The sequence below is a fragment of the Oenanthe melanoleuca genome, chromosome 19 (genome assembly GCF_029582105.1).
Source record: "Oenanthe melanoleuca isolate GR-GAL-2019-014 chromosome 19, OMel1.0, whole genome shotgun sequence".
In the NCBI taxonomy this organism is placed as follows: Eukaryota; Metazoa; Chordata; class Aves; order Passeriformes; family Muscicapidae; genus Oenanthe; species Oenanthe melanoleuca.
In genome coordinates, this window is record NC_079352.1 from 6,598,094 (window position 1) to 6,613,323 (window position 15,230).

General features: G+C 46.0%; 1 protein-coding gene across 2 annotated transcripts in view; it reads right to left on the minus strand.

The window, feature by feature from the left end:
* The window catches only part of COL26A1 (collagen type XXVI alpha 1 chain), a 165,893-nt gene that overhangs the window by 49,437 nt on the left and 101,226 nt on the right, over positions 1-15,230 (minus strand). The window contains exon 4 of one of the 2 annotated variants that reach the window (XM_056506931.1): positions 6,247-6,288. The exons of the other annotated variant lie outside the window; for it this stretch is intronic. Within the exon in view, the coding sequence (XP_056362906.1) occupies positions 6,247-6,288 (42 nt within the window). The remainder of the gene's footprint in view (positions 1-6,246; positions 6,289-15,230) is intronic. 2 annotated transcript variants of the gene reach the window in all.

Here is a 15,230-nt window from a genome sequence, read left to right on the forward strand (position 1 = left end):
GGGACCTGACCCCAGTGAAGAATGCACAGAAACTCCACTGCACTCAGAACTTCATCTCACATTGAGATGGCTTCACATCCCTCACAAACCAGACTGCTTTCCCCTGCTGGGAGAAGCAATCAGGGAGAAAATGCAGTCAAAATATGGTGCAGTGTAACATGAAATAAGGAAGCAGACAGGACAAAAGGAAACATTTGAATCAGGCTCACCATGAAGTCTGCAGGGACTCTCCCAATATTGGTTCTGCACCTGTGTAACACAGGGCAGGGAATCTCTCACAGTCTCGAGCCAAACAACGTGTGCTGAGCTGGGGTTTGTGTTTCATAAAGACATCCAGAGCCAGACAAGCAAGGTTTCCTTAGTGAACTGCATCCAAAGTTAACCATTGGAGAGGAAACATGCACCTTGTTTCCAGTTGGGATTTCTGACCTCAAACTCTACCCCTGCTTTGAGTTTTATTGCTTGGGCCTGCAAAGCTGCAGGGCAACTCTAGGGTTGGACAAAGTCCCTGTAACCCACAAATGTGTGACATTCAGGATGCTCAGTCAAGCTCTAGCTGTTCCTCATCCAGAACATTTAGCACTGGCTTCCTTTAGCCAAGACAAAAAAACAGCTGAAAGAACAATAAGGAAAACAACTCTTTATGCTACTGAAAAGGATGGTCAGCATGCAGAAGAATTTGGCTCCCTGAACATCAAAATAGTTTTGTGAATGTGTTTGCACATTCTTTCTCCAGCACATGCACAATGATGATGATGATGATTGTTATTATTATTATAATTATTGGCAGGAGCACTTTTGCAAAGGTTTGATTTCCCAGTCAGCCTCAGGTTCACCCCACCATGGTTTGTCCATTCTCCCCCACTGCCTCCCTCCCTCCCTGGGGCTCTGAACTGCCCCCAGAGCCCCACCCCACACCCCTGAGCCCTTGGGAGCTGAAATACAGGTACAGCACATCCCTCCAGGGCCCCACTCTGCTAATGCTGCTCATTTCCCCTTGCTGGCCTTTACCTCAATCCCCCTGGGCTCTGCAGTGCTCCTGACAGACCTGAGCAGCAGGACAGGAATCCTTTCCACACTTCCCTGCAGCTGTGATTTTGCTCTCCAGGACACGCAGGGATGCTGGGGTTTCCCAGCAAATCCCTCACATCCTCTGGTCTCCACAGTGTGACACTTGCATCCCATTAGCAGTGAGCACAGAGCTGTGCAAAGGACTTTTTGTTTGGGTTTGTTTTCTGTTGTTGCTTTGTTAACTTCTGGGTGAAGAAAAATTAGTAAAGGAAATATCTGCTTGGGCTTAGCCAGGCACATTTCAATTCCAGCTTCAGATTTTTAACTCTTCTAAAGAAGCTTTCAATTTTAGACTGAAAAATCAAAGGATATTCAAAATCAAAATGTTTTCCAGGATTTCTGCATTCTGTTGTTTTAATCCCAAACTCACTAAACACTTTCCAAATGTGGGGATCTATTCACTTTCTAATGGGACCAAGCCTTTAATCACCATCTGCCTTTTTGCACTTTCTCTGACCTGTGACATGGACCCAACAAGGAGCAGCACAGTGTGTCCCCTAGGAGACTCATATTGGTGGCAGCTTGAGGAGCTTCATTTTGAGGTTCTAGATGATTCCACCCTGAAACTCTCCTTAAAAATGCCTTAAGTGGCAAGTTGAGACCCATGAATGGAGGCCCAGTATCTGGGGAGGTTTCTCCTGGAACGTGGCAAGCCCTGAGTAAGGCTGGTGCCAGCCAATCTCCTCTCCCACGCCTGTCACCCCACACACCCTGCCCCAATATTATGTTACTCTTACAGCTGTGGAATTTTATGAATTTTGACCTTCCCTCTGAGCACTGATGAGGAATGGACAAACCCAGAATGGTGCAATTTGCCTGCAATACACCAAGAAGGAACTGGATGCCTCCAGAGCCACCTCCAGCCCCACCATCAATAGTCACTTCTGAGCACCAGACAACAATACACTGGCAAAAAAGCTCCAAGCAGGGCTTTAAAATGACACAGCTCAGGCTTTAGAAGCCAATGCACAGTCACTGGTGCCTGCTGCCACGTGATGCTGCTGGCAACAGGGGTGATTTTGGCACTTTAAAACAAGCACAGGCCCAGATTGTAATGGGATGCAATAACCATAATTCTGCAGTTAGGGGGCTCCTAGGTTTGGTACCCACTGAGAGTTTAGCCCCAACAGCATAATACAGAAACTTGAGGGCACTTAATCAAATCAAAGCTCTTAACTGTTTAAGTTCATCCTTCTCCATGAAATGTGTCTGCAAGACACTTTCAGACACTCCACCAGAGTTAATTGCCTGAACCCAAACCATCACAGCCCACAAATCCTTTAAACTTTGAGAACTGACTTAATGCTGAACAGCTGCCAGGCTCTCGCTCACCCACAGCCATGGGAACAGCTTTTCTTATCAACAAATGGGGATTCCTGCCTGTGCAACACCCAGGAATGGCACTGGAAATGCCTCTGCTTGCAGATCAGGAAATGCCAGCAGAAAACGTGCTAAGTGCAGCTGGAGGCCAGGCAAGATGCACATTCCCACCATGGGCCAGTCCCTTTCCAGAGGTGCTGGAAATTGCTGTGCTTCCAAAGGCAAGGCACTGCAGCTCTCCTCACTGGAGAAGCTCTGGGCTACCTCCAAGAGCCATTGGTAAATGAGGACTTTAATGGTGACAATTGCATCAGTACAAAAGCAATCTCCTGTTTTAGTCCAATTAGTGCTGTGCTAAATCATCAGCCCAGGCCTTGCCTTTTTGTGGAAGGAGATACATCTGTGAGGCTCCTCTGCTGCATGTGGTTTGTGTTATCCTCCAGCACAATATGCATAAACTAATGCTGTTCTACACTTACACAGCACCTCATCTGGAAATCTGAAAGCGATTTATGAATGGTGGGCATCTGTGACATGTTACAGATGGAAATCGAGGCACAGAGGGACTCAGTAATTAGCCCCAGACTTGCACAATGAGTCAGCTGCAGAGCAGAGCCCATTATTTGTTCTGTAGGAGCATCTAGTGTCCAAACACAGAGGGAGATGAGCCTTTCTCCCCAAAAAGTGTACAAGCACACCCCAAAATACCACCCATGCCTGTATTCAGAACAAGACTGTTGAGGAACAGTCAGAGCGAAGGCACAGCCTAAAGCACAGCTCCCCTGGCACACAGGTCTCTTCATTCAGGCAAGCAGAAGGGTTAATATGCCTGAAAGTTTGTCTGCTTTTTCCACATCAGTTGATCTAATAAAAAAGATTGATTCTCCCCACAAATCTGGCCTCACTTTAACAAATCATTTGATTTGACACAAAGGACTATATTCAGATAGTTTAAATTCCACTTCACTCCCTGAAACTAAAGTTTCTAATGGGCTGAAGCCTCAGAAACAGCCAATAGCAAAGGCCAGGCAGAGACAGCACCTTGGGAAGGGCTGGAGGTGCCTGAGTGCAGCCAGAAGCATCTGCAGATCTCTGTGCTGCAGTGCTTAGGAGCCCAGGAGGAACACTGCAGCATGAAAGGAAAGACAGAGACCTTCCTGTGCCTTTGAGAAATACAGCAGCAGCTCACACCTCTGGAAGCTCCCAGTAGTAAACACAACACTGTTCTTACCTGCCCACCTTGCCTGAAGTGACAATCCCAGATGTGATTGAGATGCAGATCACCAGGGTGTGGAAAAAGCCCATAACCACATCCAGGCAATACTGTCTCTGAACTGCTGTCTGGCCCCACACTGCCAAAGGGTTTAGCCCACATCCTAAAAGCAGAGTATCATTTGGAAGCTGAATTACTAAAATCAAGCCCAGGAAGGAAACCTTCTAACATTGGGCAACAAGAGGAACCCCAGGCCAGATTGTCAAGGAGGATTCCTTCCACAAAAAAACCCTGAAAATCCAACCAAGCTATAAATCATAGAAGGATAGAATGGTTTGTGTTGGAAGGGAACTTCAAGATTATCCAGTTCCACTCCCCTGCCATGGCAGGGACACCTTCCACTATCCCAGGTCACTCCAAGCCCTGTCCAACCTGTCCTTAAACAGTTCCAGGGATCCAGGGGCAGCCACAGCTGCTCTGGGCAAACTGTATCAGGGCCTGCCCACCCTCACTGGGAGCAATTTCTTCCTACCTATCCTTTCTATCTAATCTAAACCTCCCCTCTTTGAGTATAAAACCATTGTCCCTTGTTCTGTCACCACCTGCCTGTATAAAAAGTCTCTCTCCTTCCTTTTTAAAAGCCCTGTTTAAGCACTGGAAGGGGCTCTAAGGTCTCCTTGGAGTCTTCTCCAGGCTGAACAACCCCAGCTCTCTCAGCCTGTGTCTGTAGGAAAGGTGTTCAGAGCATCTAAACAACCATCACAAACACACAGCCCATATCCTCTAGGCTGCTGTCACATTAGCAGAATAACAGCATCACTAGATTTTGCCTGGATGAAACCCTAAAAGGGTGTGAAAGTGCACAGTGGAGTAAACCTCATTTTAAAATGATTTAATATCTTGCCCCTCTGAGGGCTGTGGTGTGCTCTCTCTGAATACCCAACAGGACAGATGTTGAAAAGGGCACAGCCACCAAGGGAGAGACTGAAGCACAAAGTTTCAGGCCAAGGAAACAAGTCACCACTTTAAAAAGACAATCCAGAACTAAGAGTGGTCTGTGGCAGGGCCAATAATAAGGACTGCAGAAAATGTAGATATAACTTGTGCTGACACAGTGCTTTCCCTTGTGTCCTTGTTCATGTCATCAGTTCCTCCACAAGGCAGCTCCAACATGAGGGTCACTGTGGTAAGAAGTGCATTTGTGTGCCAGGACATGCCCAAGGGGAATCAGCAACAGCATCCCAAACCATGGCAGAGAGTGGGAAAGGGAATAAGGACAGAAACAAGAATTGGAGGATCCTTCCTTCCCAGAAGGATTGGGGCTGGCTTCTCTATTCAGACAGTGATTTTTTTTCCTAGTACAATAAGAATTAAGAATTTCAAGGAAGCTGTTACACACTCCAAACTTTCTCTAGTCTCCATAGTGAGCACTGGGAATAGTGTTGGGCATCTTTAGGGTCCCACCCAAGGGATGCAGATTTGACACAGATCCTTCCCAGGCTGCCCTCTCTGCCCTGCTTGGCTGCTTCCCACTCCTTCAGCTGTGCTGGGAGCCAGGGCCAACTCCAGCCTGACCAACCATCCCATGAGGAATCAGCAGCATGTTCTGTGACACCCTGTGACACCCTGTGACACACAGAGATGAAGTGCAGCTACAGCAGGAAGCACAACTCCATGGAGGGTGGGACACAAGGCTGGGGCTTGTCCTAATCTGAGGCTTCCTAGGAGCTCCTGGGCTGTGGGACATGGATTTTTCTGCTGTGCCCAGCAAGCAGAGCAGAGGTGCAGAGCAGTGAGAGCTCCTCATGCCCTGTGACAGCACTGCCTTCACTGCCCAGCACCTGGGATAACTCATGTGCTGCTTAAGAGCTGCCACAAAACCTGCATGTGGCCATCAGGCACAAAGACTCCCAGGTGAATTCCTGCTTTTCATTGATTAACCATCTCTGGAGATTCATTTTAGAATTTAAAACCTGGGCTGGGCTTTTGCATCTGCACCAGAGAAGTCTCAAGTGACTTTTTAACTTCAGTTTGGAGACACACAGCTCATGCACCAGCAAACAACAAACGAGCTTTCATTCACTTTCAGCCTTTAAAACCAGTTTGGTTTTCTCAGGGGAGGCAGTTCCAACACAGTCAGACCGAGGAGACAGCAGGCTGCTGGATGGCAGGGGCTCAGGAACCTCTCTCCTCACAGGAGAGCCTGCAGCTGGAGATAAGGACACAGCCACCCTCCCTCTGAGTGCTCCCCGCTTCCTGGCTCTCCTCAGCACCCCAAAAGACTGATGAGAAGCATGAGCAGGCTGGGGCAAAGAGAGGCACGAGTTTAATGGCAAGGGCAGCAGAAGTACCCTGAGACAGCCCCAGGAGCCTGGTGTGCTCTCTCAGGCAGACCCAAGCAAAAAGCAGCGAAGTGAAAGCAGGATGGCCCTTCCCAGCTGCTCACCAGGCAGCAGCCCCAGAGACAAGCTCCCATTCCCTGCTCCCTTTTCCAGATTCTTGAGGGAAACTGAGGCAAAGAGCAGACCCCCCTCCCAGAAGCTTTTCCCCAGAAGCACAGGGCAGCCTGGCTGGCACAGCCCCTCTCCCCGGAGCTGAGCCTGGCTCGGGCTGTGCCCTCGGGTGCCCGCGGTCCCACTTACGGTCCTGGCCGGGGAAGGAGCCGAGCTGGCGGCCAGAGGAACCTGCGGGGGGAGACAAGGAGTTATCACTGCTCTGTGCAAACCCTCAAACCCTGTGTCTAACCCTAAATGAGAAACAAAAGGTCTCGATATTCAGCCAAATTTAGATTGCTTTATATTATATAGACAGAGCAATGCATTGCTGGGGAATGTGAGGGGTCACTGCCCACTCCACACTCCATCCAACCTTCTCTTTATAGTATGGTCTCTCGTTGTAATTAATAATTTTTGAGTTTTTGCTGTCATAATTTTGCCAGGTAAGCAGTGTTGGCCGAAATAAACATCCCTGTAAAGTCTCTGGGTGACAGTCAGTCTCATAGATAACCATCCAGGCTTGGTAGATAAAACTGGCAGAAACTGGGAAGTCTGGGCTTTATAGATAGACAGCATTGATTGAAGAAAGGCAGGAAGTCTGAGCTTGCAATATCTATTGGACTATTGGAAAGCTGGTAGTAGATACAACTTATTTAGAAAATATAATATTCTTAACAGGAAGATTTAAAACAGAATGATTTAATCATATATTTTCATTTATCTAGGTCCACGCCTCACCTAAGTATTCTGTATACAAACTTCAAAACTTCTATGATTAACACAAATTTTTATCAATTATCACAACAGGAAAAGCTCACTCAGCTGCAATGGAAGTGCCTCCACTGCCCCTGTGCCAGCAGCACCCCCAGCATGGCCAGCACACACCACCCTCCCCAGGGCTGGCACAGCCCCACAACAGCCCCTGCCTCCTCTGCAGGTGATGCTTCCAAGGAACACAACCCCCTGAAGGACACAGGCTGCAGCACCCACTCTAGCTCAGTGACAAAGGGGCAGGGTTTGGATCTGGGGTGGTTTTTTGGGGTAACAGCAGTCACTGCTTCCATCACTCACAATGGGGAAAAACGGTCCCAGGTGCAAGGAGGGAGAGCAGCTGCTGCTGTGGGCTGAGCCATGGGGAGAAGAATCCAGCATCTTTCCAGCAGCTGGTGCACGTGCTAAAAATGATGTTTGTGACAAGAAGAGATGGAATAAAGGTGGGGGAAGGCCTTCAGCAGTATGGGCACAGCAACATCTCCTAATGCTCAGGAAATCAGAGTACACTTCAGAGGGGGTGTCTTCCCCCAGCCTCTCAGCTGGTTTGGTCACCTTCCCTCTACAGAATTCTTCTGTTTCCAAGTGTAAAACCAGAGATGATGACTCCAACTGCCTTTTTAACCAGTCTGAGGTCTGTGAAGACCTAATTATTTAAATCTGTGAACCACAAAACAATTTCATCTGGAAATATATGAGCAAATCAGTATCTGTGTTTTGTGAATAAAAGGGTAATAAAATGAAAAATGCTAAACAAGCTGAGAAAATAATTGTCTTAGTAGGAAAAACTTTCCCCAGCAGCAGAGGGTGACAGTCCCACTGAAGTGATGGATATTAGTCATGATCAGCACACATAAAACCATCTTGAAGATACTAACTGCAAACAACTGTTACAAGACTTTACAAGAGTGTGTTTGTTGTACCAGTGTCTAGAAGCATCACATTAAAACCAACCAAACAAGATCAGATAATTGCTATGAATGTGGTTTTTGTTAGTTTGGGGTCCTGGATGGTTTTGTGCAACGGCCTGGGGAGCTGAGCAGCCAACTTCTCCCAGTCCTACTCATCCTCACTGGGAGGAACAGGAGATGCTGGTGCATTACACCAGTGCAAGTCTGGACAATGTCTGGAGTCCCTGAGGACCCTCACAGAGTCACTAAAGCCCACACACTTTTCTTTGGAGGGTGATGCTTTAGCTTTCCTCCAGCTCTGCTGTGTCACTCAAGCTTTAAAGCACACAAGCAGTGATAATGGGCCCAGGCCAGTCCCACAGTCAGTGTGACATTCTCCCTAAACCTATAATTTAAGGAAAATAAATAGAGACTTGACTGCTGCAGATGTTTTCTGGGACATGTGGATGAACAGAATACTGCCCAAAAATAAGTCCAGCACTATCTTATTCCCTTTCCCTTAAAGAAATCCTGTCTCAGCAGGACCTGACCCCAGGACCCTCACAGGATTGCCAGTGTGGGGAATCTTCACAGCTAGTTTAATCTTCCCAGGACAGCCAGAAGGGCAGACTCGTATCCTTCACCTCACATCCTCCTCCTCCCTTCCCCAGGTCAGCTACCAGCACAGCCAAGTCTCAAAGAGCCCAAAATCTGGTTACCCTTGGCCACAACAGCTGCCCTCCATCCAGGGAAGGACACATCAGCTGCAGGAGGAGTGCAGAGAAACAAGAATCAAGCTTCACATTTTAACCCCAAGCCTGGCAGAAGCTTCCCCTTTGCTCTGAGACTGTCAGTGCAGCCTGAGGAGCTGCAGCAAGGCAGCACATTGATCCTGAGTGAAGGGGAACAAAATTATTCTTCTTTCACGTTTGAGGACCAAGCACATCCTGCATGAGATTTTTAGAAATGGGTCTCACAGAAAATGGGAAGTCTTTTTGGTGCTGGAAGTCCTGCACCACTACAGAGCATCCACATTACCATAACAAAATGCTCAAAACCACATGGTGTTCACTCTTATCCAAATAATAGAATAATCACTATGCAATAAATTTTCTTTCATCATTCAACCATTAACAACAACTTCAAACCACCGAGTTCTGCTTCTACTTTGAGAAGCAGAGAAAGATTCCAGTTTAGTCCTTTCCAGATGAAATTAGATAAATGTTTAATGCCTTCTGCAAGATCTGCAGAGTCAACAAAAATACTAAAGGCCAAATCCAGAGGGATCCTGTTAACTAACTCAAGATCCATCTTGAGTTAAACAGCATCCACAGCAAGAACAGAAAGTTTCTCCCTTTGCACAACAGTGTCAGGTCAAGATCAATGACATTGAAAAAATGTTTACTGGGTCTTTTCTGTAATAGCAACAAGAAAGAAAAAAACTAAATCTCCAGAATTGCAACAGAAAGGCCAGTCCAAGGTAGAAATGTATTCCACAGCCCTGTGCAGAGAATCCATTTCTGGACATCTGCCTAAAACTCTGCATCCGCCTTGTGCTGGCTCAACCCCCACTGCTCTTGGCAGGTGAGATAGAAAATTGGTTATAAAATGAGCTCTATATTTTATAAGTTTCATAAACATTTTTTTAAAAAAAAACTGGAATATGAGGTATTCTCAGAGATTCTGTGCCAGAGAGTAATGTGGTCTAACTTGGAAACAGAGTTACCACCTGTTCATGGCAACTGCTCTTTTAATCTTCATTTCTGTTTTATGAGCTGACCAACACTATTTTATTAGCTGACAATTAGTTTAGGTTGATTTAATTAAGCAAAATTGAGTACAATCCCTCTTTCTTCCAGAGCAAACGTTCTGCAGGATTAGGGGTATGAGCAACTTGGAACCTGTGTCAATAAAGCTAAATTCCAGATCTTTTTGTCAAAAACAATCACATGACTGTCCAGGTAAATATATGTCAGTGGACACGGAGATGTTCCAGGTGTTCTAAGAGAACAAGAGTTGTTCTAAGGAAAAAAAAATTGTTCTAAGAGGAAAAAATTATGTCCTAAGAGAAAAAGGCAGGCTCTGGCTGCCTGGGGAAAATCAGAGGGGATAGGTTGGCACCAGTTTGGCATCAGCACTTGTGCTTAAGTTTAACTGGTTTGAGCTGCCACCTCTGCTTCTAGAATGAGTGTCTGCACCTCATGGAGGGACACTGCCAGTTAGGAAGGAGAAAGATGAAAAGCAATCCAGTATGGAAATAGTAACTGATCATTTTTCAAGGAGATCAATTCCTTAAACCACGTTCTGTTCCACTGGTGGCAGTGGGAGAGGGCAGAGCAGGGTGGGAGGAGCAGCAGGCACATGGAGGGAAGATTTGGGGCTCATTTAAGGATGGAGATGTGGTCTCTGCCTGCCATGGCCAGGCTGCTCTCACAGTTACTGCTCCATCTAAAGCTTGAAGCTGATGACAAAAATCTGTTGATATCAGCAGAAGGTCATCAGCATCTTGAACAGATGCCTCCAAAATTGATGTTGCACTTTAAGCAAGAGTCAGTGTTTGCTCTTTTCTGCCAGTTTTTGCTCTCCTGTGAGCAAATGCCCTCATGCACCAGCATTCAGGCTGAGGAACCAGGGGTCTGAAAAGTACAGAATGGGCTGGATACCTCAGCTTTAATGGCTTTGGGTTTGCCTTTGCTTGTTGTTGTACCTGTTTTTTTCTTTATTTTGTCCCCTTGAATATTTTGTATCACACTTGTAGAGCTGCACCAAGAAGGAATTCCCACCTGGGCAAACATCTCTAGTTTAGCACAAAGCCAGCCTCACACACAGGCAGGAGCTTTAGCTGCCAGTCAGGTATCAGGCTGAGAGGTTTAGCCTTCCTCAGACAGGTTGTACAGATGTTTCTGCACGGCTCATTTTAAATATTCAAAGCAATAATTGACCAAAACCAGCAGCTTTTTGAGTCCCAGCCCTCGCTGAGGTAAGCTTGAGTGAAATACTCAAGGCTGAATTTCCTCATGTCACAATTTCCTGAGTCCCATCTTGCAGCAAGGCAGAAGCCAGTGGTTAATTCCATGTGCAGAGCCTGCAGTAGAGGCTGTAGCCACAACTCAGCCCTAGAGGACTGATAAAAATGACTGTAACAGTAGTAGAGGCTCGGGTGCAGCTCAGTGCAGACAATTTTGCAGTCAAATGGTTCTTCTGTAAGATATATGTTGCCTTTGACACTTACTGAGCCTTGAAAAGTGAGCCACCACCATTACTTATAACTCCCTGGCAAGAAAAGCACTAATAATTCTGACTAATTGTCACGGAAAGTTACCCTGATTGCAAATTTGACAGTTATAAAAATCCAATTTTGGAATTCCAAACAGGCTAGGAATATAATTAGGCTCTACATTTTAACACCCTCTTGATCAATGGTGGGGGAATGGAGACCCTTCCAAGGGCTTTGTTTTGAAATGAATGGCGCCATATTGATGAAACAGCTTGGACCCAAACCAGAAATTAAATTGAAAGTTTAAACAATGCAGCTGTATTTTATCATCCTGTATTGTCAAGCTTTAACGAAAATAGCTCCTAAACAGAGCCACATGTTTTGCCTGTTGCCCAAAAACTGAAGGTGAATTTTAAAACCCTTTCCTAAGCTGCAGGATGCCAAGATTTTTCAGCTAGAAGTTATTATTAGGACACAACAGTATTTCATATAAGCCCTGACAATGGTTTTGTATGGTTTCTGTAACAGCAACTTCATTTTTTACACCGGAGATGGCTCAGATGAGTGACGCTTCAAAAAAATGGAACCTCTGCTAGGTATTTCTTCTTTTCCATGTACATGTGATAAAGGCAAAAATAAAACCACATTTCAATCATCACAACTACCAATACAGGCAGTGTAAATTGGATTTCTCCCTCATCCTACATCATTAATGAAAATTGTCAGCTGCCTTCTAATCCCTGTTCCTGGAGATAGATTTAGTGAAGCTCTATCAGGTATTTCAGTTCACTGAGAAACCTGCAGGCAGCTCTGATTTTGAGAGTTATCTCCTGCTTTTGAGGATTAAGATATGATTAAGAAAACACTTATTAGTTACAACATTCCAAGAACCAGATCTTTGATTTTTCTAGTAAATTGGTCATGATACAGGACAGAAAATATATAATGAGACTTAGTCTTTTTTTAATATCCAAGGATGGATTTACACAGCTGGAAAATTGGGGGAAAACTCTGGGGTTTGGCTTGTAATCTGTTCAAATAGCCTAGAGGATTTTAGGGGGTGCAATTCATACAAATTAAATGGGATTCTACTGCATTTATTTATTGGAGTATTATATTGCAGCAAGATGGCAAAACTCAGTTCCACATTGAGCAAAATCTGCTGAAAACCAAAGTGCACATTAAGTTCTACCAGCCTTTCCCATAAAAGTTTAAGTGTTCAATCTCAGATTTGAACATCCATAATCCCAGAAACAAGACAAAAAAAGCTCTGGGACTGTAACCCTCCAGTGGAAGAGGTTCAATGGCTCAACCCTCCCATATGCTCCAAGATGAGGTATTTAAATTGGATTTCTGAGGCAGATTGCAGAGGGGTGCACACAACTTTCATCTCAGTCCACTGGGGGAAGGAAGGGAGATGAGACATGAAGAGATAAAAAAGCTGAGAACAAAGAGGTCCATGAGTGCCTCCAGCCTGTCTCATGCTGGATGAACTTGTCTGTCAGAGCCTGGGTCAGGCTAGAGCCTCTGACCACGCTGCTCTGCAAGCCTGAGTGACTTTTATCTGCCTCTGCAACTCAGGCTTCCCAACAGCACGAGGAGCAGCTTACCAAGAAGGTTTTCATGGAGTGCCACCCATTTTCCCCCTGCTGGAAGAGCTGTGAGCTGGACCCTGACCTTCAGCAGCACAGGAAGGGCTGTGGGTGCTGCTGTCCTGGCACAACACCAGGGATCCCCAGCAGCAGCTCCTGTGCCCTGCTGGAAGACAGGACTCCCCTGGGACTGGAATTTAGGCAATTCCTCCACAAGGGATGGTGCTAACATGGGACAGAGCAGCCATGCCAAGCTCACTGAGCACCACTATCCCCATGTGGTGACACAGCAGCCTCTGGTGTACCTGGCAGCCATGCTAATCAGGAATGCTCAGCCTCTGGGACATCCCTCCTCCCCTGCAAGGGCAGCCCAGGTGACTGGTGAGAAGGAGACAGGCAGACAGATGAACTTCAGTGAGATAAATGCCCTTCCTCACATCTCAGCTCACTGTCTAATAAACATGGATGTGGCACATCCTTTCCTTGCATATATCAGGGATATGAAGTGTGGTACACACTGAGTGACTCACAGGCATATCAGAGGTCACACATGCTCCTTGGGCACACCATGAGAAATGCTATTTTTATTCATCTTTGCACCCAACATTTTACTGCACTGCATTCTCAAATGCTACCTAAATGTCAGGATGATTTTTAATGAGATTACTACTCCCATTCATCTGCCACTGTTCAAAATCTCATGGGCATTTTTATCTCTCTTAGCACACTAACAAGACAATAAAAGAGGCAAGATAAACACCAGCCAAATAATTTGGGTGTTGTAGCCTGGTATGTGAACATGGGCTTCAAAAGAGCACCCAACAGGCACCACTGAGGTGGCTGAGGAAGGAGAAGCACCAACCTGTCCTGTGGCAAGTTTTCTCTACAGTCCTTTCATGGCTAATGAACATCCAACAATGCTTGATAAAAACAGTGTCTGCTACTGATCAAGAGCTGGTTGCTTTGTATCACACTTGAATCTAACAGGAAGAAATGTCCAAGAAGATGTATTGTCTAAGTTCAATGTTTTATCAAAACCAGATGAGCACACATAGCCCGAGGTGCTGGGCAAAAGCCAAAACACACAGGCAGGAAACTGCAGGCGGGTAAAATGTGACACTTGAATTGAAGGAGAGGTGGTTCCCTCTGTGCCAAAAGCATTTTTACCATGATGGTACCGTGTATCTGGAACAGCTCTGCCTCCCCAAACAGAACACTGGAGCTGCTGCAAAGCCTCCCCACGCCAGGCTCTGCTGCAAATGGAAATGCCAGCTCAGACCACCTCTGCATGATGCACTCCAGTGCCTTTCCTTGGACATTCCTTTACACAGATGTGTGCATGTGCACACACCCAGAGGAAAACTGCTCCATCACAGCCATCTCTACACTCTGCAATACCACTGAGCAGCTTTCTGGATGATTTCCTTCATGCTTGGCCTTCAGTGAGGAACCTTGCCCAGTGTTCTCCTCAAAGTCACGGTGTTATGGTGGAGAACAAGCAAGGACAGAACTGCCAGAGATTTAGCCTGACCTTCCAATGAGCACCCATATCCCTCCACCTATCCCTGCTCCACTCTCTGCCTGTTTCCATCCAAGTCCCTTTGGAGTTCTCTGAAGCCAGGTTTGGAGTCACTGGGATGTGGAGATGAGTGTTTAAGCTGGAATGGATGTGTCTTTCCTGATGTAAAGCCCCAACATGGAGTTCCACAGCTCCCAGCTGCTGAGGAAGCACAGTTCAGTGGTGCTTACTGAGCCCACCATGAACTCCCAGGACAGCCAACACCAAGGACCAGCTGGCTTGTGGAATTCTGAAACCTGCCATGTGTGCTGAACTCTCTGGGACAAGAACACCAGGGGAATAGAAGGCACTAAACCACCACCAAGCAATGCTTGCACATTTTGTTCTGGGCTAAATTGTTGTTTTCAATTTAATTCCAGCAAGGAAAGCATACATTGAGTAGGTTTGTCACATTCCTGGTAAAGCACAATCCACCACTGCCCATTGAAAAAGCTGCAGGGCAACAGGAAATGTCTCAAATGCCCCCAAATTCCTCACTCCCCAACACCATCCCAGGGATATCTCTCTATCCCTCTGAAACCTGGCTACAATTTACACCATGAAAATTAGTAGCAGAAGAGGCATTCTAGCCCCTGGACATTTTAAGTTTTCTGTCCAGCCAAGTCCATGGAAAAGGCATTGCCCCATTCACTGCCACAGATGCAATGGCCACAGTTCCCTCACTAATGTTCCCCTCCACTTCCATTGCTGGAAAGTAACATAACTGTTGGAAAGAGCTGCAAAATAGTTTTTAGGGTTCATTAAAATATTTCAAAAAGTCACTTTGATTTAAAAACCCACCTTAATAAAGCCATATTTATAGTTTCTTTCCACAGTCTTCATCCATTTATACAGCTGCAGTTCCTCTAGAAGACATTTCAAAGAAATGCAGCTCCAGGCACCCAGTCAGAGCCTAAAAATCCACTGCTGAGTTGCCCAAGATTTTACTAATAAAATTTGTCTTCAGTGATATAAATTGAAAAGTCAAAGCAGCAACCTGCTCACAATCTACTGCAGAGGGGTTTTCAACCTGCAGCTCAATTCCATGAAAAAAGGAGTTCCACATGACTTATGACTGCTGGAGGAGATAAGGAAAGAAACAG